The sequence below is a fragment of the Hydractinia symbiolongicarpus genome, chromosome 4 (assembly GCF_029227915.1).
Source record: "Hydractinia symbiolongicarpus strain clone_291-10 chromosome 4, HSymV2.1, whole genome shotgun sequence".
Taxonomy (NCBI): domain Eukaryota; kingdom Metazoa; phylum Cnidaria; class Hydrozoa; order Anthoathecata; family Hydractiniidae; genus Hydractinia; species Hydractinia symbiolongicarpus.
This window is the reverse complement of record NC_079878.1, coordinates 17756928-17784819: the sequence shown is the minus strand read 5'-3', so window position 1 is coordinate 17784819 and position 27892 is coordinate 17756928. Positions and strand designations below refer to the sequence as shown.

At 38.1% G+C, this 27892-nt stretch overlaps 1 protein-coding gene across 7 annotated transcripts in view; it reads right to left on the bottom strand.

Annotated features, from left to right (window-relative positions):
* LOC130641624 (la-related protein 7-like) overlaps positions 1-27892 on the bottom strand; it is a 71028-nt gene that overhangs the window by 16321 nt on the left and 26815 nt on the right. For 5 of the 7 annotated variants that reach the window (XR_008982485.1, XR_008982484.1, XR_008982486.1 and 2 more), the window contains 8 exons: positions 24396-24496; positions 23672-23752; positions 23462-23538; positions 23281-23368; positions 18935-19491; positions 16737-17085; positions 16398-16457; positions 2419-2518 (listed from right to left, as the gene is read on the bottom strand). Coding sequence is in view for 1 of the 7 variants with exons in the window: in XM_057448498.1 (XP_057304481.1) it covers positions 2419-2518; positions 16398-16457; positions 16737-17085; positions 18935-19491; positions 23281-23368; positions 23462-23538; positions 23672-23752; positions 24396-24496 (1413 nt within the window). In the remaining 6 variants the exon portion in view is untranslated. Of the gene's footprint in view, positions 1-566; positions 757-2418; positions 2519-16397; positions 16458-16736; positions 17086-18934; positions 19492-23280; positions 23369-23461; positions 23539-23671; positions 23753-24395; positions 24497-25003; positions 25146-27892 lie in introns of those variants that run through there. The other 2 variants (XR_008982487.1, XR_008982489.1) reach the window with 2 other exon arrangements.

The window sequence follows — 27892 nt, the reverse complement described above, 5'->3', positions numbered from 1 at the left end:
AAAATTTTGCTGACGTCAGCAAAGACCTGCTAAAATACTGAATTTTTTTTAGAAATTTGTATATCTGCTGCCTTTATCGCATAGATCTTGAAACGCTGATCAAGAAAATGTATAGGATGATGTACTTTTGACAAACGGTTGCAGAGATATTAGGGTTTGAAGGTTTTTTGATGACGTCATTAACTCGTCCATTCCGAAACGGATTGGGGAACCAGGTTTTGGAAAATTACCCAAATTGGTCCTAGGTGCTCCCTACTTACCTACGCGGTGAAAAATCATTGACATCACCACCTCGTTTCCAAGTTATTTGGCCTCTAAGTTTTAGGTGCACTGTAATGGCTTCATTAATTTAGTATAAGATATTGACGTTAAAGTAGTGTTATTGACGTCGCGCCGTAACGTCAGAAATTTTAACATTTGAGACATAACTTTTTCGGCTACATCAAAGGAAAATAAGCATATCTACTTTGCCTGTTACAAACAGACACAGTCTCTAAGATCACCAAAGCTGTTTCGTCGTGAAAATTTGATGTCAAGGAATTTAATAAGCGTAGTCGAGTACATACTTTTTTATACATTTTTTCGAAGTTGATGCTCATGGAAAGTGACTGATCGATTGTTGTTCCAAGATATTTGTATGTCTCTGTAACATTTACTTCAGAGTGGTTGAACGTCACTTTTACCGCTTTTGCGAGCCTGTCTGTTGCCAAACAGCATCCCCTTTTACCCTTCTAACTTTTCACTGAGTCGTTTAATCTGAAATAAGTAGAAATATTTTGGAGTTCGTGATTTAACGACTTTTCAATTTCGGCGAGAGAATGGTGAGCAACGTAAATCACTTTGTCGTCGGCAAATTCGATTACTCTGGCGTTTGTTAACAGTTTCAAAGTCATTAAAGAAAATCAAAAACAATATTGGGCCTAACATAGAACCCTGCGGCACACCACAGAAAACGCCTATAGTGTCTAAATATTTATCGTCATACGAAAGAGATTGTTGCCTATTAAACAAAAAATTACAAAACCCTTCTTTCTCAGTTTCGTTACTACCATAATAAGCAGCCATCTTCGATAACAAAGTGCTGTGACTAATGGTGTCGAATGCTTTTGATATGTCTCCGACCAGTTTTAATTTATCCATCTCTCTCCTGATGTTGTCCATGAACAGGGTAGCTGCAAGTGACCTCTTTTGCCTGCGGAAGGACGGTAATTATCAACTTTTTTTGACGAGCCGGACTTTTGTATTGGGGTTACTGGCGCGTGTTTCCGTTCTGTGGGTATGGTTGCTGTCTTCAGAGATAGGTTTATAACAGAAGTGGTTACAATATGGATGCAAAACTGTCCTTTAACAAAGCAGGCGGTAGACCGCCGATTCCGGTTGCTTTGTTTCTTTTTAATATCTTCAATTCTTTCTCTCCAAAAGTTTTTGGGACGTTTGAATCGTAAACGAGAGTTTAATGCAACCACGTCAACATGGTGACATATTATTAGCTCGCTTGACTAATTGATGTATTAATTCAAATGCAATATCCTTAAAGTTTGGATGCTAGATAATCACTCACGCAGTCATGTTTCTATATTTCTTTAAAACAGTTGCAACAAAAAAAAATATCAGTATATTACCCAAATGGTTGCAATACTGAAAAAAACTTTGCAAGAACAGAAATCGAACTTGACACGAATATTTTACACAATTATAATTTTTTAAGCCTAATTATTAACTCCAGCATTCATTATGCCACAGTCCAGAATCATTTTCTTATTCGTAACTTATGACAGTGCTACAGGTAAAACTAAATAAACGCATGCAATAGTATTATATTTAGCTACTTTATCTTTCAAACTTTTTAGATCCAAGTAACAAGTTTCTTTTAAAATCGGTTGACATGAACATTATTCAATAAAAATTGAATGTGAAACATTTGGGAAGATAAAATTTAGACAATACCTCATAAGAGCTAAATAATCTTATTGTTCGATAAAGCAGCTGTGCCATCATGAACACATTTCTTTGCTACGCTAAACGATATGGTTGGATGGCTGCAAATGTGTACAATTTATTCTATCCCAGGAAGAAACAGAAACACTACCATGTACTTAACCCACCATGGAAAGAAAAACTTAAGTAAAAATAAGAGTCCATCATCAAGAGTGCATTAATAATAACTTTTAATAATATATAATAATAAGAAATAATATAATAACTTTTATTAGACAAAGATTTAATAAGGCTAACGGAAAAAATTATGAAGTTGCAAAACCGTACGCATATGGTGATGGTGATGCTGGTGCTGGTGATGGTGATGATGATGATGATCTTCAACCATTAAAAGGTTAATATGGTTTGAGAATTCGGACTGAAATATGTAACGTTAAAAAATAGGACTATCTTTCCTTCAATTGAAGTATTCCGCCCTACCTGAAATTTTAGTCAAAGTGAAGTTCCAAGACGCAGATGTCGAAAATTCAACTTTACGTAACTTCTCCACAGCATCAGCTGTTGGAAATCGAATAAACCCCTGAAGTAAATATGATAAATATAGAAAAAGCAAATAAAACAGGTGTAGCGTGTTACTTTTTTGGCTTATATGCTTTTTAAATACACGGTAAGTTTAAACGGACCGTTTAAAAGTAAAAAAAAAACAGCAAAATTGTACAACTTTCTTTAAAAGTTGGACATGCCGTAATGCTTCGAATAAACGCCAGGGGCGTTTATTAAATTTTTTACAATTGGTCTCTTTTGCAGTTTTTAAGGATACCTATAATATATATCTTCACAACAGAAGATATCCACATGTTTTAGAGAATGAACTTCAAAAGCGAAAAGCTAAATTTCCAGCCTTAAACCTAAGATTCAGGAAAAAAGTAAGTAAGTATACTTTTACCATCGCCTCGCAAAAACTCCCCTTATGAGGGAGGGGCGTCTATTCGAGGGGGCGTTTATTTAAAAAATGACTGAAAAAGAGGGGCGTCTATTCGAGGGGGCGTTTAATAGAAGGGGGGCGTTTATTCGAAGCATTATGGTGTTCAACTTTTGCTAAATTTTTTCTATTGAAATTAACAGAATATTTAATGCTTAAACTGAAGATTTGAGCATACTTCCGGTTTCTAATCACAGTGCTAGTGTTGAAAAACCTAAAAATATGGCTAGCGAGGCAAAGAAAGAAGAAAAAAACCGAACGTTTTACCGAGGAGTGGAAGGAGATTCGATGTTTATGGGATGTTACGTCGCCGAATGAGAAGAAAAAATGATACAAAAAACTTGTACTTCTTTACGGAATGTCAGGTACCTTGTTTTAAAGTTAAAGATACAAACAATTCTTTCCAAAGCTAAATAAAAATTATTACTCCTACTGTTAAAGGTTGCTCTTTACTCCCTATCAATATCAGTATTATTATACCGTTTTATTTTAGAGGATGAGGCTAAAACCAAAATGAACTCTTTACGGGCTTACTACATTCTAGCTATTATTATTTCTGCTGCTGCTATAGCAATAACTCCAATTGAAGATATGCGTGCTCTTTCTTGCGTATTCATTGTGAAAAAAGAGGTTTTAAAAAACTTATACATTTTAACTTACCGTGTAGACAGGTGTGTAGAAGTATGGTAAGAGCATTATAAGCGGTTTTTTATCCTTTCACACCTTTACCCCGTCAAAACCCTGCCTCCACCACGTCCACCACCGCCCCAGCCCCTACCCTCCTAAAATCGGAAAATCCGACGGCATCCGAAAACAAATCCGATAGCATCCAGATTCCGATAATTCCGACGCATGCGCACACGCCGATAGTAATATTGCTGACATCAACAAAAATCTAGCGCATGCGTAATGAGTAGGGGTGTCCCTTACTCGATCGTGCTATTAGAGGCCTTGTTGTACATATAATATACGATAAATGTATACACATATTGTGAAAGATCATTTACAGGGTGGTTCAAGATGAACCCTTGCTACTCAAATATTTTCCGGATCATCTCAAGACACAAGAAATGTGTACCAGTGTGGTTGACAGGTATCCCCTGGGCCTCAGGGGCGTACCGGACCATTTTAAGACCCGGGAAATGTGTATTAGGGCGATTCGAGAGGATCCATTGTTGCTCGTGGATGTTCCAGACCATTTAAAGACCCGGGATATGTGTATTGGGGCAGTTGGGCTGTACCCGCATATGCTCGAGGACATTCCAGATCATTTCAAGACACAAGAAATGTGTAATAGGGCGGTTGATTTGGCGCCTTTGCTACTCAAATATGTTTCAAATCATTTCAAGACCCAGGAAATGTGTACCAGGGTGGTTCAAGAGAACCCCTGGGCGCTCATGTATATTTCAGATCGATTCATGACCCAGGAGATGTGAACCGAGGTGGTTCAGAAGGATCCCGGGGCACTCTGGTTCATGACTCGGGAAATGCTTAACCATATCACTGATCCCTGGCTGCTCGGAGACTATCATCAGCGGAAGGCAACAAAGGCGAGATATAAGGAGGATTTGCTTCCAATGGCTTGGCATCCCAACAGAGTTATAGACTGGTGTTTTGCAGAAGATGAAAAGAAGGACCTTGAAATATTATGAAGCGGTGCAAGGGTCAAATAAACATGATTGGGCACTGCGACGACTGCGAAGTTATCCTTGACGAGTACGACCGGTGCTGCTGCTGTCAACTCCTTATACACGGCAAAATGCTGTGCTGGTCTTGCTACTACATGTATATCACGTAAAACGGCGGCAACTGGCCATGTACCAGACTCTAGTTGAACTCCCTTTTTACCAAAATAAAAAAAAAGTTTAAATTTGGTACCGAGAATGTTAATTCAAGACTTTTATGCCAAGGCGGCTCCATTAAATATCAAGGATGTAAACATTGAGAATATCGTGCTAAGTGATCCCTTTAGCGCCAACAAAGGGCAGGGATGAGCGCACTTTAATTGGATATAATAACGATGGCAAGATCAGGCATCTAACGATCAAAACACCCAAGGAACTATATTCCAATGGCGTCTCGCGCTACGATAAAGAAGCATCACTCACCATGCCATTCGACATTTATGATAAATCCCGATGACTGGGGAAGTTTAATAGCATTATGGATAAAATACAAGCCTTGAAAGGGGCAAATTTTGCTAGCCAACCCGTTAAAAACGGTAAGTATATTACCTCAAAAGTGAAAGAGTGGGAAGGCAAGGTCAAAACGGCTTTCAATCCCAAAGAAGTCCCTTTGGGAAAAAGCTGCAGGTGCCAGGCCATTTTCAAACTGGCGAGCATTTACATAGATGGCTCGAACCATCACATGCAGATTACTCTGGTAGAATGCAATGTAAAATAAAGGATTTCAATCCAACCCTCTACCCGGATTCGGATGACTACTCGGATGATGAATTCATAAACTAGATCCAAAAAAAATGCGTTATGTGGTTGTTCTCCAACCATATAAAAACATGTTCGTTACCGAATTAAAAAGGGATGCCACAGCGCTAAAGATCCATAACATTTCAACCATGAATAAGGTCGCCCTTATCGATGCAATTCGCAAGGCTAAGTACAAAGATGCCTCCTCTCAAACTGATAGTCCCTATTGCGAACCATCCGTTACTATAGTTTGGGAGAACCTAGAGCAGTATGCGCACATACTATCCGAAAAGAAGAAACGCGTAGCGCATGATGGTGATCACACTTTTGATCGAGATAGCGGGGAAGTACTCGTCTGGTATGTTGAACGACATATTAGACACCATAAGCTGGTGGTTTATCTACATGTTGAACAGATTAAAGTTTTTTTATAAGCTCCTGCTTGCCCTTCTCACGCCCCTTCTCGACCAGCTGCTGTCTCTCCCATTCATTAAGGGACTCTACGATCTTTCTGGTTCTTTGGCGTATTTGCTCCTTCACCAACATATATTGTTGCTTTTCCTGCATAATCAAGGTGAATTCATAATCACTAATCACCCCATTTTCCACAGCTCTACTGATAAAGTCGACAACAGAGTTAAGTTGGGTCTCTGCCAGATGCCTGATGCTTTTGTGCTTTTTGCTTTTGACATCCAGCCTCTGGCCCGTATTCCTCAGGCCTGCTTGCCCCAACCCCACAGCGATCGTGGTACCCCCATTGCTACGGCGAGTGGTACACCAATTCCGGATAACATGCTGCCAATACCAACCCCTGAAGTAATGACACTTACAGCGAGTAATCCATGGTCAGTGTATCTAACCCACGTACCATGCATTTTGAACTTTTTAGCGAGTTTGTCCCGCTCTTTAATCTCATTACACATGTATTTTCTTAAGTCTGTACAGTTGACCTTCATCAGCATCCCCCTCATGAGGAGCACTCGGTAGGCTCGGATAAAGCTTTGTAATTTCGCTCATATTTGTTCTATAAGAATATGCATCGTGATCCGACGAAAGGGTTCTTATTGTTGTTGTTGTTGAACTCTTAAGTGGGAGGAATATGGGATTATCAAAAGTCCAGGTAAGCATGTCCTCCCAATCAGTCAACTCTTTGATGGGGAGCATTGCCAGTATATTGGATTTCTCACCATTTAAAAGACAGTAATCCGTATCCAACTGCTTACATGGAGTCTCAGCCGCTGGTGAACGTCAGTCTTGTAGCGGCTGTCATGATCTCCTTCTGTGAATAGTACCTTGGCATCAGCTCCATAACCCATAATGTCCTGCAGTGGTTGATCAATTAATACACCGTATCCCTTCCTAACCCAGAGTCTGCAGACTCTGTTCCTGAGCACAGAGAGCTTGATCTTGCCCTCGGATCGACTGTTGACTATGGCCGCCAGATCCTCGATTCTATACAACCACGGCTCGATTGAGATGAGGACTTCCAACGGTCCGATATTTATATCGGTCTTAGCTTTATATATGTTGAACTCGCTCTTTTTGTAGAGATTCCACCACCTGGGGTGGAAACTGATGGATTTTAGAGCGATCCTCGTGTCCTGCCCTAGGTACTCCTCAAATATCGTAGGTTTTCCAATGTCAGTGATATATAATTGCTTCATGTTTCTTCTGAAAGAAACATGAGCATTTACGGTTATAACCCGAGGGCTAAGTACTCACCCTATCATGGGAGATATCTCGAGAGGTTGAGGGGCGAGCAGCTCCATACGCAGGACATTGTCATTGACGCCAAGGGGTCCTCGTTCAAGGTAAAGTTCCCAAACATATTCACGGACTATGAGTTCCACTCTGGTGCTGTGTTTAATAAATGACAAAGCCACCCATTCAGCCTCTAGTCCACTCAGCTCAATTTTGCTACCTACTGCGCCACATCCGCATGCGGTATCTCTATGCAACATTTACAGTCCTCTTTACCGCTCGTTCGCAGCGTGTACTTATTTCACGTTTATTTTCAGATTCGTAAAGTTCTAGAAGATCTCGATGTACCCCTGCCGGATTCTGATAGATTCCGTCGCCTCAACAACCCATTCAATATGCAAAAATTCCATCAGCTAGCACGTGAATTTGATATAAGTGTCAGCGAATAGGAATGGTGGAATGAGACTCTATTCTCCAGCTGGCAAGCCATTCGCGAGGATTATCCCGGATCAGGCCCATCCTATTTCGATAAAGACTCGTGAAGCCGGTGGATTCTGGAGAAATCCCGAGGTTTAACGCTTATAGGTGTAGAGAAGCTCTCCCAAAGCGTGCGACTATATGCCTATCTAATATTGCAGAGCCAAGCAAATGCAAGGTCTAGCATTATAGGCAACCAGGGAAGTGCTATCGATACGCAGCGCCTCTATTTGACGGAGTTTGAAGGCTTGATATTGAGGTCGAATAACACCAGTAAGGAAATTGACGAGTTTCAAAACGTGCTCAAGTATGGCCGTTCGAAGGTAGATTACAGCGTAGCTCACGGTGTCCAGTGATATGGACCTTCGTGTTGGAGATATTGCGAACTTCACGAACAAGATCCTCATCAGCAAAGAGTATTTCTCCATCGGTACTAACCTCACGATTAATGTCCAAGATGTTACCAAGCCCGACATCCGGCATGCCGTGCCGTCCCCTCGGCAAGAAATATCGAAGGGAAAAGCGGCACCCTCCCAATCGGCAGTTACACATGTGGATAACAAGACTACGTTGATCATTGCTGCAACAGGCCTCATTCTGGTCTATCTCTGGATGAAGTAAGTTCCAATATATTGTACAAACATATTGGACTCTTATCGATTTTTACCACCCTTCCCAGCCCTCCCAACATAGGCCACAACGAATGCCGCCACGGCGCCTAAAGCCACGTACATATGCTTGGCTGCAAATTCCACAATCTTAGCCGCAGCTCTGAAAAGGAATGATACCACGCTGCCAATGATCCCTGGTAAGGCTGAGCCAGCCTTACCTGCTAGGTACTTCAGGAATTTTCCGAGTCTTTCAAGCTGCTTTCACACAAAACCTTTCCCACCTGCACTTCCTCCGGCGGCTCCTCCGGCAGTGCCTCCACTCCCCATAACTGCCAGGACGATGGTGGAAACCAATAGACAAACAGCTGAGACTATACTCGCGATAGTCAAGCCTTGTTCCTTGAAGAGAATCTTGAGCTTTTCCAGTAAAGATGTGTCATCCCCTGCGATCTTCATAAGAGTGTCTTTAATGTGCTTCAGTTGGCTCTGGGTATCTGAGGAAAGTAAACCGTGCGCTTTTCGTGTTTCTTCCTTCTGATCACGGAGTCCCTCTATCTCTTCCCTGGTCTTCGCGATGTCTTCATTCCAAATGGCTAGCTGCTTCTCAGATACTCCAGGCGTAGCTTTCTTGCTCTCGAGCCTCTTCACCTTGGCCTCTGCTTTGTCCATCTCGCTATCGAAAAATATCATCTTGCTTTTCAGATTCCTCAGATTGCCTCTTAGCGTTTGAAGCTTGAGGTTGAGCCCTCTTCTTTCACGTTCCGTGAAGCTTCCATCCCCACCAAAGAAGTATCTTCGATAAGACTCTCTGTCTCGTCTAGAACATTTCCGAGCAGTGGCAGCATCTCGATGTCATCAGCCCTTTCCTCAATATGGTTCAATTCGTTCATAAGTTTCTGGGCCCCTGCCTTACTGCCCTTGTGCGGTGTAGTATAGTAGGTAAACCCCATGGCTCCATTGTTGATCCGGCAAAAGTCAAAGCTTATGCGGGTGCTAACGAAGTGTTCTGTAACCCTCAAATCGAGAAGATCGCGATCACTGTCGAGGGGGAGCCTAATGAGCTATACAGCAATGCTATGCTGCCAAAGGATCATTTCGAGCAAATCGAGCAGCTCTTTGGGGGCTTGAACTCAGGGGTAACCATAGGCCAGTTCATGAGGAGTAGTTATGCGCTATGCATCAACTTCCGCAGCTCCCCCGATAATCTCCTACAATGGAGCGGCAGGCGTCCGCAAAAACTATCGGACGGGATCACTCTCCAAATCACCAAGAAAGCTGATACTGTGGGCACGGATACGGATTTCAGATGCTACGTGTACTTGCTTCAAGATGCCCAGCTAAATATCTTAGACGGGAGGTGCCATAGTACAGAATATTAGAAGGTTATAATTTTATGCTCACCCAGTACATCTCGAGAATTCCAACAATAAATGGCAACTTTGGCAGTTATGGCAAGAGGGGCATTGATTAATGCGCTGGCGTTTAGCGGGTCGAATTACCTATTTGGTACATTGATGGGGCCGTGGTGAGGAAGAGAGGAAAAGGCATGATAAGGACGTGGAACAATTGCAAGCGGCTCAAGCCAAATGGGTGCGGGACAGGCAAGCCAAGATCGACTGGTATAACCATCATCGTGAATTAAAGCGCAAGGCTGGTGAGTCTTTGAAAGAATTTGATGAAGGCATGCGAGAGTACTATATCGCGACTATTGAGAAAGAGCCCAAATTATCGGACTATTACGAACCTTCGCAGCAACAGAAAGACGGCGAACTGACGTTCATCGTGGGCTCGCTAGCACTTTTAGGTTTCGTGGTGTACAAGTATGCTTAAGCATTTTGAGATATAATAAATATGTCAAAATCACATATCGTTACCGAGGAAGAAGCGGAGAAATTGAGCCAAAACTACTACACCCCGGAACATCTCTGGACGTAAGGTTATCAAACTGCTCGGCAAGGAGAGTGGTCTCTCTAAGAAGCACGTTACTCTTTGGCTGACTCGTCAAATCGCCTGGCTCAGACATATTCGAGGCCCTAAACGTATCGACTACCCTCATTTCACCATTACAAAACCCAATGAGATGCATCAGTTTGACTTGCTGTATATGCCCCATGACAAGTTATATGGAAGCACCTACAAATACATTTTGACGGGTATCGATGTAGCTTCAACGCTACAAAGTCAAGGATATTTACAAAGCGGGGCCTCTTCGCTATCCGAAGACCTTCCAATGTGATAACGGTAGTGAGTTCAAGTCAGATGTTACGAAGCTGCTAGAGGGCAAAGGGGTCCAACTCAAGCGCACGACTACCAAGTACCATCACACTTTTACGGCTTTTGTCGAGTCGTACAACAAGGTGCTCGCGGAGAGACTGTTCAAACCTCAAGATGCCCAAGAGCTTGCCTCTAACGAAACTAGTACCACATGGGTCAAACATTTATACACTATCATCAAAAGCATGAACAATACCAAGACCGTCATGTTTGACATGAAGCCTTTGAAAGCCATCAAGCTGGATAAAGTCCCGCTTATAAAAAGTGAGCAGCGTCTGGATGAAAAGCCTCTACCAGATGACGGCTTATACTTGTATCTGCTGCAACCTGGAGAGGAGCACGATGATGCTAAAAGACGCGCGACAGACGCATGGTGGAGCAAGAAAACGTATAGACTGGACCGTATCGTGACAGGTACGATGCTGTTATACTATCTGGCAGAGGGGGCCTGATTGAAGCTTTGTGGCGGAGGAGCTCATGCTAGTACCAGAGGATGTTGAAGTACCTCCGGAGCATGTTAAAGAGTGGTAAATTTGTTTTTGTGGTAGTTAATAGCTACTCCAAGCAACATCCTTTTTTATTCATCATCGGAGTCATCATCGCTGGAGTCAATCAGATGAAGGGGCGTATAATCATAAGGATGTAGGGTATAGAATGGATAGCCATAGACGATTCCCTGGATAACATTTGCTCGCTATGAAGGTCGATGATGTCAACCAATGCTCTGTCATCGATTTGAATGTTGAGTATGTCGCCAATTTTCTCCAAGTCCACCAGATCCTAGAATCCTTATCCTTCCTCCTCACAGGGAATTGTTGCCCACGGCTTTTCACCTGATGCTACTCTGTCTAGAAGCTCGTCATCATCTGGATATACAAACCCCTCATAGTATGGCCCATTCCTAAATCTAAAATTCTCCAAACACTGTGAAAAATAAGCGGTAGTAGATCCTGCCTTGATGCAGCATCGCAGCACGGTCACTCGAATATTGTAAAGGTTTCTAAATTGCTGGCTTTTTACGTATTTTTTTTTCTTTTTTGATACTTAACTATTTTAACATAGATTGAAGTGGTCAAGCAGAATTATCAGGCGTAATTTTTGTGGCTCTGGAAGAGCAACAAAAACATGTGACCTAGTCATATGGCGCTGGAACACCTAGATTGTACAAGTCGTCTCGACCCACATCGATCAGTTTGAAGTTACATATGTATCGCTCTACGTGTCCTTCTTTGATGAATCTGTTAAAGATATGTATACCGATGGGGTTGTCGATAACGAAAATCTCTTCAGACTTTGGAAATTTCTCTTTGAACCAATCCCTCATCCTAGGGATATCGCGTCTTTGAATATGCGCTTCATAATACGGGAAATCAAGGTAGTTATCGTCGTTAGGTGTCGTATGCTTGCGAAAAATCATAATAACAATTTCCCCGATTTGTTTTGATTGAATGTATTGATCCAGCCATTCAAGCTCGCTATCCTGCATCGCAATGGTCGCGTCCTTTTGTTTGATTAGCTTACGTTGCTCCTTAAGTTTCCTCTGTAATAACAGGGCACATCTAATGAGACGTCGTGCTATATAAATCTATAAGTGCCTGCAGTCTAGCCTTATTATCAGGGTCTCTTGTATTACCCTCCATGCACTTGAGTCCTTTGAGGGAGATGAAGGTATCGTTAGGATTGCCTTTGTTATTTTCGAGCTGCTGGCGGGTGTTTTGAAAACAGGCTGGAAGGGCTCTAAAAAGACGATTTATCTTGGCCAACTTAGTGCTGGGACTACTTATCCCAAGGAACCGCTTGCCAACCATGGCATATGCAAATGTGAACCCAAGGTCCACGACAGTCTCATACAGAACATCAATTATCTCTTTTTGCAGGGGCGTAACATTAGAACTCATGTTTATATTATAGATTATCGCATGTGAAAAATGTTGTCAATATTGGGCTGGGCTGTAGGCTATCACTGAGGCGCACGTACCCCTTCGGAGCCACCAGGCGATGGTTCTTTTCCACCCTGCTGCTTGCGGAAGATAGACCCCAACTGCCGCCACGCAAGCAAGTACAACAAGACCTCCAGCGCTATAGAGATATACATCGTTTGACTTGTGTGGGACTTGACCACTTGATGCAGGAACCTGGCCACTTGATGCAGGAACCTGGCCACCACTTAATGAAGAACTTTCTAATTTCCTAAGCTTGTCCTTGCGGTTCCATTAGCAAGTCTCTTGCCAGCAGCAACACAACCTTCATTCTTCTTGGTTATTACTTGAGTAGTAGACTCTCCACTCATTTGTTATAACCCGACAAAACTTGTAAATCACTCTAGGTAGCCTTCAAACCTTCTTTGCCAGCATATCTTACGCATTCATCCATGGAACCCTCACTAAAATACATGCCGCGGTGGGGAATCTATCAGCCGCTGGTGTTAAAATCATTAGACCGCGTGCGTAACAGTCTCCGTAAACACCACACCAGTCCGTATACCGCGCTCGTATTCTGCATTTGTACAGGATCTTATTGTTTGATGTATCAACTATTTCACGATTGCCCATGTGTATCTTTGATAGACTGTTTCCCATTCTTTTCTTGCTCTTCATTAACCTTCTCTTCAGCTATCTTGGACATGGAGAGTTGGCAGTGGTTTACAGTATGCGCAGCGACTAAAAGAGGCATGAGAAACTTTCCAAATGCCGAATATACGAGGATCCCTAGATCCGCCAGAGTCTTTGATGATGTGGTCAGCTTCGAGATCTTGTCTCAGACCCTCGGCATTATTGGATGAAACTACACTCCCTACAGCCTTCGTGTACATGCTGATCGCATGCGCAGAGAGTTCCTTGGCGGTCTTTTCTCCTTTCTCACGAATCTCACGTTGAACGAATTCCGTATACGCTTTCTCGCATGCCTCGTCTGATGCTTTGTCAACATAACCTTCTGTCCATTTTCTCGGTAAAAGATGCTGTTTACCTTTTCGTATAGCATGTTTCAAAGCTTGTCGCTTGTCGATGGTTTCTGCTGGTTTTTGCACGAGGGCTTCTGCTGGGGTATCAACAACATCAAATATATCAGCGAGATGTGACATTCTATTTATTAATAACCTGTACCGATAGAAACAATCAAGGAGCAAGATATACGGAAGAATTATTGCGAGACATAGGCATATCTCACATAGCATGTTTATTTTTCAAAACAAAACCCTCGTAAGGGAACCCTCTTGGTGTTTTGTTGTTTTTGTTGTTGTTGTTTGAACCCAGAGGGTTTTTGATTCTGCGAGTATACCACTCAGAGCCTTTGGTTTTCCATATCCGAGGTGTTTTTTCAGTGCTGTCCTGCTTTGCAGGCTTAGCGTACTTGCTCTTTATACTCTATACAGAATGTCGTGCTTGTACAACGCATTAACGAAACCCACCTTTTTAAGTGAGCACTTTCAGAGGCCGTTCCTGGCATTTTGGCACAATTTTTCCCAACTGGCACAGTGTGTGGTAGAAACCGGGGCGAGACGGCTGCCTCCAGGTAAGGCATAGTCTCGCCCGCCCATCCGTACCCTTCAGCCAGGTCTAAGCCTGCTACCACAATTTTACTATATATCAAGCTTCGTATATAGCTATTCAGTATCACCTTGAGTATTACCTGTGTGAAAATTCACGCATCACAGATTAGGTCGTTTACGCATCATACAGAAAACCTCTTGATTATTCAGAAACTGTTTATCATTTTTTTGAATAGATGAGGCAAATGAGTTTGTTCTTGTTTTTACCGATTCATACTGAAAAGGAGTGAGAAAAACACAAATTTATTCAACGCGACTTACAATCCCAAAGGCGCTGTATGTATACCATCCTCGAGGACCTTACTCTTATCGTAAAAACCTGAGAGCCCTAGCTTGTTTTGCTGGTATGTCACCATCCCCTGGTTATGAACCCGGAAGCCTACATTTTTAGCGGTATCTAGCTCACCTTTCAGTGCTCCCATATACCTTGACCAAGTTACTTTATTCTGCCTTTTCGACATTTCTTTACAGGAGAATTTAGTACCTTCTTTACCTTCGACGAAATAGCACTTGGCTGTTAATGCAATCATCCTAGACCCGATGAATTCAGGTTTGAACAACACTCCAGTTCGACTCGAGTGCTTGTCAGTAACAAGTCAATTTTCTATGTCGTTATCGTACTGCTCGAGTAATTCAGGACGAAAGACCTCTCGCAGCTCTTCTCCGGAGATGGCAAAATATGCGCTATCTGTATCCATGTACACATATTCAAAATCTCGGCGATTAACGTACTTATCCAGAAAATCGTAGTAAAACTCTAACATGCACAACTTGGTTAATTGGTAAACATATATCCCACATTGATAGGCTCGATCGATGGCAACCCCTTGCTTCCCCCTTCTTACTTCATACGCGTCCCCAATCTCTTCAAGGTCTTCAAGGTATGGGCTCCTCATTGCGGCATCTACCACCTTCTTGTCCCTGGTGAAGCTAGTGTTGGTGTGCCTTGCCAGGTCTTCGATCATTTTGCCATAGAAACTATTCCCTTTCAACTTTGCTGTATCGCACGCGATACGCTTGTCAGGGTCTTTATCTGCTTGGCGTCTCGCATCCGCAATCTCTTCTGGGAACCACGCGAATGGCTTGCTCCTGGAGTACATGAGGAACTGGTAAAAGGCAGTTACTTTTAGCCCATGCTCTGGGTACCATTTGAGCAGGGCTGTACACAGCAGGATCTTCTCTGCTTTCATCAACCCCAGGCGCTTCCTGGTACCTGAAACATGTTTGCGCCCAGTCTTGGTCAAATACTCATGCATGTGCTGCGGTATTTGGCTAACGGGGATCTCCTTCACCACGAATAGCGGGGCCATTTTGCTGAACTTGTTGTACAGCCCTGCAGGCACTTCGATATCTACTTGCGCAAAACCGAAGAGCGAGCCGTCTGGAACGCCTCGCGTCAGGGCAGCCAATCCTTCCACGGAGTCTGGCATCTTTATCAGCTTCTCCTTACCACAAAGGGAAATCCTGCAGCAGGGTGCTGGGGTAGAGCATTTTCTCATTGTAGCCTAGTATGGTCTTGCACTTGCGGGGGTTGTCATGGATGTGAGATCTGATGCCTGTCACATCCCTCTCCTGGTATCTGCAGAAGACGATAGCGGGGCCACCTACCATGCCTGTTTGTAGGAGATCATAAGCCTCATTCTTCGTACACTCGTTGCATGCTTTTTTAACCTCTATGCAGGCCTTACACCAGGCTTTGACGCAATTGTCTTGACATTTGTTTGTGCAGGGGTCCCCCGATGCATACAGCTCTATTTCAGGGTTCAAGCGCAAGGACTTGTTCAGGACATAGCGCATCGATATGCCTGGTATACTCACGGCGTCTTTCAAAATGTCAATCTCATCTTCATAGTATGTGTTGCGAGTCTTGTTGACAGCTTCGATAAAGGGTACTACGTCTGCCAAGTTGTACTTGGCACGGTTGGGCTCACCCCTACTCAACTGTGCATGCTCGGGATTTTGTTGATGTCAGCAATATTACTAACAGTGTGTTACACTCAATGCAATTTGTGCTAAATCTGGGTCTTATTTTGTCTATGATCCTATACTCAAAGTCAAATTTAAGTTTTTTACAATAGGGGCACACTATGCCATTACCATATTTTTCGCGACGTTTTGCTAGGGCAGCAGCCCGTTGCGTATCAAGGCACTCCATGCAACATTTTGTCAGCTGTCCGTCATCCTTGAGCCTGAAGGGTTTTGACGGGGTAAAGGTGTGAAAGGATAAAAAACCTGCTTATAATGCTCTTACCATACTACTTGTATTACCTGCAACTAAACATTTTTTCTTACAACTAAACGGTCCATTTAAACTTAACGTGTATTTTAGCCTTAAGAAAGAGGTAGCAGTGATGAAATTGATATTTTCCTAATTTTGAAAAGTTGACTTTCGCAGATTAAAGTTTCTAAGAGCTTTAAAAGGAAAATATTGTCCTTACCGTCCTACCGCCATCCTTGTAGTCAACATACGAAACTTGCACCAGTTTTGACAATACCTCCTTCATAAAGAAAAGGTAATAAAAGCAAATACTTCTCACGTACTGCTCATAGAAGTATTTAAAAGTTCGAACCAACAACCGTTTAACACATCATTTATGTTAATATATATATACTTAAAATTTATTTAAAAAAATTACTCTCACAAGACCTTGTTTGGCTAATTGTGAAGGTTAACTTTAAAAGCTTTCAAAAGCTGAACTTCATACCATTCAAACAGCACAGCTCAAAATGCAACACTGCAAGAAAAGAAAAATGTCTACCTCAAACACGCTACCTACCTTTATTGTCTTTTTAGTTAGTTCATTTGAGTCTGTTTTCATCTTCACTACAGTGCCAGGAGTGACTTGGAAAGTTTTTTCTGGCTTTAAAGCTGGATCATCATTTTTTATAACAGCTTGTTGGTTGGTATTTTCGTCTTTGTGTTGTTGCTCATGCTTGGGCCTGCTTTGCAAAATCGTTTTTTCACTTTGTGAATTCTTTTTTTCCATTATAGTTTTTTGAATTTTTTCTTTAAGCTCAACCTGATAAACTTTCTCACTCTTTAATATTTTCATTGTTCGCTTCAGTTGAGATATTTCCTTTTTGCACAGATTTTTATACTGTTTTTTTAGAACCAGCCACTCGGTCCTTAAAATAAACAAGTTAATAAAACAAGTTAATAAATAAATTTACAAAAAGCTGTCTATCAGATTGTGATTTCTGTTACGAAGTTAGACACAACATATTTTGCTATTTAGATAGGCAATAATATTTGTTACACACTATGCAGTTATTTTTCAAAATTAATTTGTGAGATGTTCTTGAACGGAAAATTCCTCGAAATTTCAGGAAGAAGAAAGACCACAAAAGAACGGGGTATAAGAGAGTCACTCAGTGAGAAAAAGCAAAATAAAAAAAATAATATACGAGTAAATCTTAATTGTTCGAAAAAGGAAAAAAGTTTAAAAAATATATTACCAGAACTGTCACAAACAGCAAACTTTGTTAAAAAGAATCCTGTGCGCTTATGGCAAGGAGACAAATAACAAGAACGGAATCGGAAAATTTACGTTCTTTTGGAGTGTTTCCGAAATCATATTTCTGTATGTTGGAGTGTCATTAGCGTAGCGAAAAGAATTCCGTTCTCGTCATTATTTGCAATATAATTTGCCTTTTGCTTACATTTTAACCAAATTTTGTAAAATCGTTGTATTTAATAAAATGATATGGTGGAGCATCTTTGTTTCTCTCTTACGTAATGTTGCGGAAATTTATTTTTCGCAGACTACTTTCCAAGCATTTGGAGAGACCTTAATTCTGCCTACATTCACTTTTGTAAACTTAGATGGAAACACCTTTACTTTACAAGTTGGTTAAATAATGCTTTTGAATACTTGTCTTATCTTTTTAAAAAATAAAACTTATAACAGCAAAAAAAAAAAAAAAAAAATAGTTACCAAGATGAGATTCGAACACACGACTACCCCCCTTTTTGGTGCTCAGAGAGGCAAAAATTTTCATTCTTGTAGGACACATTTGCATTTTAATACAAGCCCATAAGCTTGTAAAACAATAAAAAAGTTTTTTTTATAAATTCAGTATTAATAAGAATTAACGACTTTTTCTTAATAAACAAAGTTTTGTTCAGTGGTTCAGACTAGTAAAACAAGACCCAAAATACACAATATGGGTGGTGCTACTAGTCATTCATTTTTTTAAAAAATCTTCGTAGGAACAAGAAAAAATTCAATGGACCTACCTGGATCTAAAACATCAGGAAAAACTAATAATCCAATCCTCACAAAAGTTCGAAAATCCTTTTTTTTTTTAACTATATTGACACATTTTGCCCACGAATCCGCCATTTTTGGGTAAAAAAATTCTACAAAAACTGACTTTGTCACATTTGAGGATCAATTGTTCTCTACCTTTGCACTCATTTTGCGCATAAATTCACCATTTTTAGGCTGATAAGTTTTTTTCTAAGAAAACGGACTTCATCACATTGGAGGGTCTATTGTTCTCTTTCTTTGTGCAAAAATTATAAAAAAAAATCCAATCTTGAGAATCAGCTAAAAACAATATTTTAGGATCAATTTTGCTTATTTTGAGCATAAATCCGCCATTTTTAAGTGAATGGGATTTTCTTTAAAAAACTGACTTCGTCACATTGGAGGGTCTATTGTTCTCAAACTTTGTGCAAAAAATCAGAAAAAACTAAAGCACGTAACAGACGAACGGATAGACAGGTTATTTTATAGGACCATACCTGTACCAGGTAGGTCCAAAAAACAGTACAGATTTTAGGGAGAAAAATATCAAATATCAGGAAAACTTGTCCCACTGGTGCGAAATTTGATGCTGGTGAATTCTCGCTATTCTTAATTCCTGAAACGTTATACCCTTAAAATTTAATGTTAGATTCATTTAACAACGACAGAGATGCATAGCTTATAACTATAATATTGTAGAAAAAAAGTAGTTGGCAAAGACGTACTTGCTAATTACGTAAAGTGGTGGAACGCATATTTCTCTTGCATCATTATCACCGTTGATGTGTTGTTGTGTTTTTTTATGTTTGCGGGGTTTTTTCTTCTTACTTATATCTCCTTGACTTTTCTTCTCACTTGTAACTTCTTTACGTCTACTTTTACATGTTTCAGTGCAACCACTTGTGGTAGTTTTATAATTAACCTGTTTTGAATTTTCGTTTTCATCGTTAGAAGAGTCTCTACTTCTTTTTCCCTTAATAGATAAATGTATATAATTATTTAAACTCGATTGTGACTCGCTTTGTTTACTCTCCTTGCAGTTTCGATCTTGCTTTCGAAGTTTGGGTTTAACAGGTGAGTCTTCCGAGCTTACACTGGCACTTCGTTTTCGTTTTAAAATGTTTACTTTGCAATTCTTGTCCTCTGAAACCGATTCACTTAAACTTTTGGATCTCCTTCGTTTACCTCCCAACTTGGGTTTACTCTCTTCCACGTAGGGTAATTTTGAATCCAATGAACTATGGCGTTTTTTGTTTTTATATGGAGCAGCTGAGTTGAGTATCTGGAAGAATATTAAATAAAAAAAAACAAGATGCAGAAGCTGCATACTCTATCTCGCTATTAAAAAAGTGCAACTACAACACATTCACAATAGTGACACACCCAACTTTGTTGTTTAATTTACATTTGGGATAACCAAAGTGGTGTATGCTACATGACCTGTGACCACAAACCATGCTAGGTTGAGAAGGTTTTTAAATGAATAAGTAAGGTGCTAAAATACATTTTGGACACAATAAAACTTAAGACGTCTAGATGCAGTTACTAAGTTTGCGCACATTAAAAGCAGCTAAATGGGGGGACCATCGATATTAAGAATTTCAAAATTGAAACTGGGCCTGGTCATTATTTTTCTTCTCTATTGTTTTTTATTTATCTTTTTCTCTAAACAATGGGCCTATTTTTTAACCTGAAATACCTGCACACACACCAGATTATTATAAAAGCGTGATACATTATCTCTATAATAATACGCCAGTTCCGTCTGTCTGTCACTTTTGCAAAGTGGATTATATTCTTCACAATATTTTTTAACAAATTCTATAAAACATCGCTTATGAAATTGTTCTGCAATTTACCAAACTTTACCGTTAAAATAGTATTGGGTATACTAATACTCATCGATAAGGCTCGTTGAAAAATCCACTTAGGCAAAAGGCCATTAAAAAAATAAGTTGCTTTAGATGTTTTGCTGACATAAGCAATGCATATACAAAAAAAATGTTCTTAAAATCTTACACAAAATGTCAAATGTCAAATCTTACACAAAATGAAAAAAGAACAGCTTGCAAGGTGCAAAATCTAGTTGATAAAAAGTTACAACAACGACACTCACAGCATCGACACTCACAACACCAATACTCACAAAACCGACAGTACGAACACCAACAGTCACAACACAGATAATAACAATGTCAGAAATAACGCATCTCAAATATGTACATTATATGGATTATTTTGAAGTAATCTAATGATGCTGAAAGCCAGACAGGTGGCAAAGGGCTTTAAAGAAAAAAAACTGGTAGAACAGATTCACCTTAGTTTATACATTTGTATCTGCTAGTACAATGGGTTAAAATTTAGATAGTTTGAACATAGAACATGCATTTTTACAAGGTGATGAAATAGAAAGAAAAGTCTTCATACGTTCTTTGAGCACAAGGGAAGATCTTAAAGCTTATGCGTTGCCTCTATGGTTTGAATGATGCACCTCGAATGTGATATAATATTAAAAAGTGCTACTTAACTTTGGAGGAAAGAAGATGATAATGCATTATTTCTATGGCATGATCACAATGGCCTGCTATGTGGTATTGTGGTAACTCATGTTGGTGACTTTATATTCTGTGGAACAAAGAAATGAAAAGAATCTGTAATTCAAAATATGTTTAAGATCTTTAAAATTAGTAAGTTGGAGAGTGGTTCTTTCAGGTACATTGGATTAAATAAGGCTAAAACAGGATCAAGACAAATATGAAGACACCTTGAAACACATTGAGTTACCATAATAAAAGCCTGTGAGACAAAGAGAACCAATTGACCGATGTTAAAAAGAAGTCATTTCGGTCATTAAGTGGACAATTATTGTAGGTTACATTACAAACAAGACCTGATTGTTCATTTGATAGCTATTGCGTGAGTTACTATGGAAAACATCTTAACGGTTAGAAATATAGTAGATGCTGTTAAGACGCCTACTCCGAAAAAATTATGTCCTGTGTTTCCAAGTCTTGGTAATCCAGAAAACCTAAAGATTGTGTATGGTGATGCGACACATGCAAGTTTGCCTAGTGGAGATTCTCAAGGAGCGCATAGCCACAGTTACCTGGAGATCAAACTTAACAGGGTTATAAAGAGTTACAAAATAGTTCTCTGATTTTATGTTACATTTGCAATATTGGATGGTTTGATTATCCAATGAGTTTTAATGTCTGTTCAAAGACAATGTCCAATGATAATCTTAATGTTTGATTTAATTTTGTTATTGTAGTACCCTAGTATAATATCGTTGAGGTGTTATCATAGTGAACTGGATTGCAAAGGGGAAGAGTAACAATCTAAGTTTAACAATTACTTTTCAGGGTAATTCCAAGACATCTTGATTTTTTGTCAAAATTCTAGGATTATTACGTAACGTAAAAATTAACCTGCCCATATAGTGTGTTTTCATAGGCGATAAATAAAAAATCGAATAGAAAAACACACTTATAGCTTGGTGGGTTAGGAATGAAAAAGAAAAATTAATTTTTAAAAATTAAAAAAACATTGGCACACGCACTCCACGTAAAATTATTCTAAAAAATTTCATTAGCAAGCTTGAAATGCTGTTTAGCAAGATGTATCGACTCATGTTTAATTAAGGTTTAATATTTTTTGTGTTGTAATTAACCCTTTTTTCTGAATTGGTTAAATTTACTAAACTTTGGGGGAACTAGACTAATTTAAGTGTTATATCATCCCTAGTAACCGCTATAGAAATAAAATAACTGAAGTCAATATATTATTTCCAAGTTAATTAGTCCTTAAGTTACAAGCATGCCCTGGAAGAATAAAAAAACAGAGGGAGAAAAAGATAAAGTTTAAAGCCCCACTTGCCCATTCAATTTTCTTTTTAATTTAAATTCAATAAACCTGTGCACGTAAAACCTAGCTAGCATGAGTTCTATGTAGTTCTTGTCTTGAAAAATTTTTATTCTAGTTTATTGTTAAACAGGTAACAGGATAACAATAAAAATCCTGCCTTTTGAGTGCTTAATTTTTGTATGCAGTAAAAATACCTAAGGAATTTCAAGCAATCAAAAAGCTCATTTAAAAAATGCTTTCCAAACATTGTATAGCAAAACTGTAAATCATTTCCTTTTTTTTGACTTTTGATTGAAGGAATTTAAAGTATATCAAAAATAAGTAAGGAAAGAAATAATAACCATCATAATAAACTAAACTTGCGAGCAAATAGCACCTTATCTTTAAACCAAACTATCCACACCTTAATACAAAGATAGTGAGTAAAATCATTCCAAGAAGCATATATTTAGTGTAAATTAGCTGGTGGAAATTTCTAAAAAGAATCGGTTATGAAGACCAATTTTCCGTTTAACTAAAATAAGATAAACTTCAATGGACCTTCCTGTATTTAAAAGATCAAAAAAGACTAATAACCCGAACCTGAGCAATGTCGTAAAAACGATATTTTTGGATCATTTTGATCATTTTGCACATAAGTCCACAAAATTTTAAAAAACTGACTTCATCACATTGGAGAGTCTATTGTTCTCTATCTCTATAAAAAACTAATAACCCATTTCCAAGAAAACTTCCTCACCGACACACGCACGGACACGAGTCATTTTATAGGACCTCGCCTGTAACACGCAAGTCCAATAAAAATAATACAGGCCAAGTAAAATAATGCAAGTCAAGTCATAGTTACTGTTGGAAAGAATTTCAAGGGAATATAGACAAAACATTTCGAATGGGTGACAATTACAAGTTAAAGTTTTTTTGCAAGTATTTTATTTTACAATTTTGTTATCACAGTGTTATCCTTCCTTTGCATTCTTAAAATTAAGAGCCTTTCGATTCTCCAATTTCCACAAAGTCTTTAGAACCCCCCTAATATGTGTCATGAAAACCCACACATCAGCACAAAAAATCTTAACAACAGAAGTTTTAAATCAAAGTTTGCTTCATTGGGTAATCTGTTATAATTATTTGTACACCATTTAATAAACTTACATGGTTTAACATATTCTTTTATTCGCTTCAAACATAATTTTCAAAAAAATGTTACCTGGCAAGCCTTTTCAGCACCTTGTTGATTCGAGAATTCAACGTAGGCAAATCCTTTAATTTTGTTTGTTTGTGGATATCTTGGTAAACTGCAGCGTTAAATAGTGGAAAAATGTCTTTACAATCAAGATACAACAATAATGAAAAATGGAAACCATATACAGTATGGTTTTTTCATTTACCTGATGTAATCTACTGTTCCGCATGTTGAAAATACTTGCTTCAACCAGTCATGGTCAACATAAGCTGGTAACTGTTCCTAAATTTAAACCAAAAGGAAAACAGAAAATATAAAGCAAATTATAAAAGAATAAGAATTTCATACACACACATATGCGTCTGAATAGAAATTTAAAAGTAAAGAATATCTTAATATATCTGATTGCACTTACCACATAAACAGTTTGTAAATCTGTATTTTCATGCCTAGGCAATGGTTTGATTCTTTTCAACTTTGTTCGATCATCACTGAGCTGTAGTATAATATTAAAGTTTGCTATTTAAATGGCCCGTGGTTGAGATGAGGCTATACTTACAAAACTGCATCAATGACCTGTCCTTATAAAAAAATGGTCTTTGGAAATTTAATAAAGCACGTGTATATATCGCATAAATCTTAAAATACTGTCCAAAATAATATACGAGATCTTTCAAAAAATGGCTGAAGAGGCACTAAGGTTTACAGGTTTTTTGACAAAGTTCACCTGCATAGGGGAATTGATCAAATATAAGTCTCAGGATATGTCAGTTATTTCCACCTGTTTCCAAGCTATTTTGCCTCAAACATACATAAGCAAAATGCAAGGACTTCACTAATTTGATTTAATTTTAAGGAAGAGCTAATTTGTCCAGTAACAAATGAGACATAAAAACATCAGCTTTGCAAACGTCACATGCAGACATATCTTTTACTTTTTACTTTGGGGGTCCCATCCACAACCCAAGTTGCAGATCAGGTTGGAAAAAAGATAACTTAAAGAGAAACAATAAGTGATGCTCTCCAGGAAAAGTTAGATACTCATGTTGATTCAAAAACTTAATTTTAATATCAATATGGGCATTGCAGACAAACGTATTAGCCTTTAATACAAGATGCAAAGACAGAATTAAACAAACCTGCAGTTGATCTGAATTTTCAACAGCTTTTGCAAGCACAGTCATATCCATCGTCAATTGTTTAATTTTGTTGCATTTTAATATTGTTGCTAACTCAATATCTAAAAGTGTATATAATAGATTAACAATACACTGGCAGATTTCAACAACAAAAGGCTGACACTTTGACAATAGTTGAGACATTTTAGAGGTCTCTACACTTTTCTACCCGATTAACATCCTCTTTCCTTTCCAATATTACTCCAAAGCTTAGTTCTTAGCTCATCTAAACTCTGTCTTTCAAACAGATAAACAGACAAGATCTGATTCACTGCCCATATCTCACTTCTAAACAACGTAACACTTTTTACACAGGTCTTTTACTTTATTCGACAAGATTCTGCGAGTCAATAAAGGAAGTAACGTTCTGGATTTTTTTTAAAGTGGAACCTTTCCGGCAAGTAACACTCCTTCCAACAACTTGAATACTACCCAATATATCAACTGAACAACAAAGTTCTTAACCATATCTAACAAGCCAAGGTTTACATTATTAAAGGCAGAAATATTTTATCCTCAATAACCACACTTTTGCAATGCTTACATACAAACGGAATGTCAGCTCTTACCATTCCTGCAATATCACTGCACTTCTTATGTACGCAATGCGAAGTCTGATAAAATTTGAGTTAGGGATCGTCTCCAGGATCATTTCAAATTGTTTCATTTTTTAATTAACATAACTTGCTATACGAATTTGAAACGATTTAAAATAACATTTGTTTTACTAAAAGCGTTTTTTTCATTATTTTCTAATTTGTTTCAAGTAGCTTCATTAAAAACTAAATTTGTTTCAAAATCGTTTCAAGATCAATTCATTATATTTCATTGAGATCGTTTCAGATAGCATAATTTGTTTCAAAATCGTTTCATTATATTACGTTATGATCTTTCACTCAGAAGAAATTGTTTCAGCATATTTATTTAAGATCGTTTTTAAATTGTCTCAGGGTGTTTGTTTGAAATTCTTTTTACATAAAAAGAATTAAAGAATTAATTATTAATTGAGTAATTCAAAGGTTGTTTTTTACGTGATTTTTATGTAGTAGTACACCAGTTTGCGATTGCATTGCGTAGAAATGGTTCATTCTTTCCAAACAAACAGATAGACGGCAAGCATGTACAACCTGATTATCACAGGATTGGGGTACATTTAAAATCGTCAACCCCAAACACGACTTTCTAAGTCTTAACTTTCTTGTCTCCGATAGCCAAAATAATGTTCAATATAGAAAAAATTTTAATCCAAGGTTCTAAAAAAATATTTTACATCAAATACCCACTTGCTTTCTGCAATGGAGCAACATATTCTTGTGTTTTGTTTAAAACAAACTTTTTTTTGCCATTTCAAAAATGTTCTTTAAAGGGATTCCTGCATTGAAAAAGATATTTTTGTATGTTATAGAGGATAAAAAATCTTTATCAAGTTATTAGGAATTTTTAAAAAATATTTTTCGTTCTCAAGATATTGAGCCTAAAAGATTTCCAGCTGACCTTATGACATCATCATTTATGACATAATAAGGCTCAGGCAACTTATGGCATGTCTTCAATTTTTTCTGGAGTAACACGTGAATACTGCATTTCTTCAAAATAATTTGTTGCGTTTTGGTGCTGACATGTTCTTTTGACGTAGTGTTTTTGTGGCTGTATACATTGCTGTTATGCCAATACTTTTTAAGTTTGGGAGAAAAAGGCAGGAAGGCAACCATCTTTGTGTTGACAGAATGTTTGAGAGGTTTACACAGAGAAAACAAGGTTTGACACATTTTTTATTCTATATATTTGAACTTTTGAACTAGCTAGCTATAGGTAAAATTATAGCAATACATTTTACTAAGAAATCCAGAAGTGTTTGCCTGGCTAAACTTTGGATTTTTACCATTATGATTTGACAGCTAGTTAGCTATAGCTAAATATTCTTATAACCAGTATATATGTAAATATAAACAGTAATATAAGCAATAATAAAAAAAGTCATTCAAAAATACAAACTTTATGTAGGTCTTAGATAACTGCACATCAACTTGCTAAATATTTGTGGGTGCAAATTCTGCCTCTGTACAATAGAGTAGCTTAATTAGAAAAGCAGTTTAGCTAATATTCTCTTGCATTAGTAGGGTGTGGATATATGCGCCACATAATGGACCTTAATAGGTAAAATGTTTTGAGAGCTTTTAGAAAAAATTGTGTTATTTTATTCTAAACATTTGGATGTCTAAAAAACCTTTACTGGTAGTTAAATTTTTTTTACGTTTATCGGCAAACAAATAAAATTACTGAGACAAATCAAGCATAGCTTGCTAGTACATATATATAATAGTACGACATTTTACAGAAGAGTGTACCAACGAAGCGTTGCGAAACATTCGTTTTATTATTATTGACGTGGTTAATATTGTTGAAAATCTTACAAAGGGTGAAAATGATTCGTTATTGTGGGAAAAGGAAAAGATTTGGATAGGAACGTTGGTGACGCAGCACATATATATATATATATATATATATATATAAATATATATATATATATATATATATATATATATATATATATATATATATATATATATACATTTATATTATTATATATATAAATTTTTAGAATTGCTAATTTACACACACAGAAAAAGAAGCACTGGTTAAAAATACTGATAAAACAACATTTTATACATATGTTTTCCATTGTTCTAAAAGTTTCTTAGCAATGTTATTTATTTTATATTTTTCTTTGCATGTGTCATTTAACCGCAAGTTATTTATACTTGTCACCTTTACATTTTTGTCTAGAAACTGTTTTTCCCAGGTTTGGATACAAATCAGGAGAGAGCTGTTGTTTGGTTTATGAAATGTCATGTGAAATATTATTCTTTAGATTCAAATTTTACGTGTTTACGATGTGTTCGGCTTGAATTAACAAAGTTGTTGGTGAATTATCAATGTCATCGTTTTCCAGGTATTCTTTGAATTATTTATCTGAAATTTATAAAATTATCTGTGTGTTAATATTGTTTACAAAATATTATATTTAAACTTCGAACCATGTTCCATGCTTTTTTGCTCGGAGCATTCTTTTGAAATTAATTTTACTTATGTCTAGGCTATGCCTGTTCTCTTGATTGGTGTATCATCTGTTTGAGATTCTAGTGATTATTTTATTCCTAAAAAGATGTATAATACAGCAATTATATTTTAAAGGTTTCTTTAGTTCTTTTTTTCTCTTTAGTATTTTTTTTCCTTGCTAAAGTGTAACGTTTCTTTTTGTAAAAGAATGTATGGTGAAATCTGATAGTTGTATCTTCTCATTAATAGTTACCTAACTAATACAGCTGCATGAGACACTGAGTTTATATTAACAGAAGTATCACCAAAGTTTCAATCTAGTTGGACAGGATCAAACTAACTGCAAGTGTTATATTTCATTTTAACAGTGGTAGCAGCTGGAACAAGATCCCCGACTC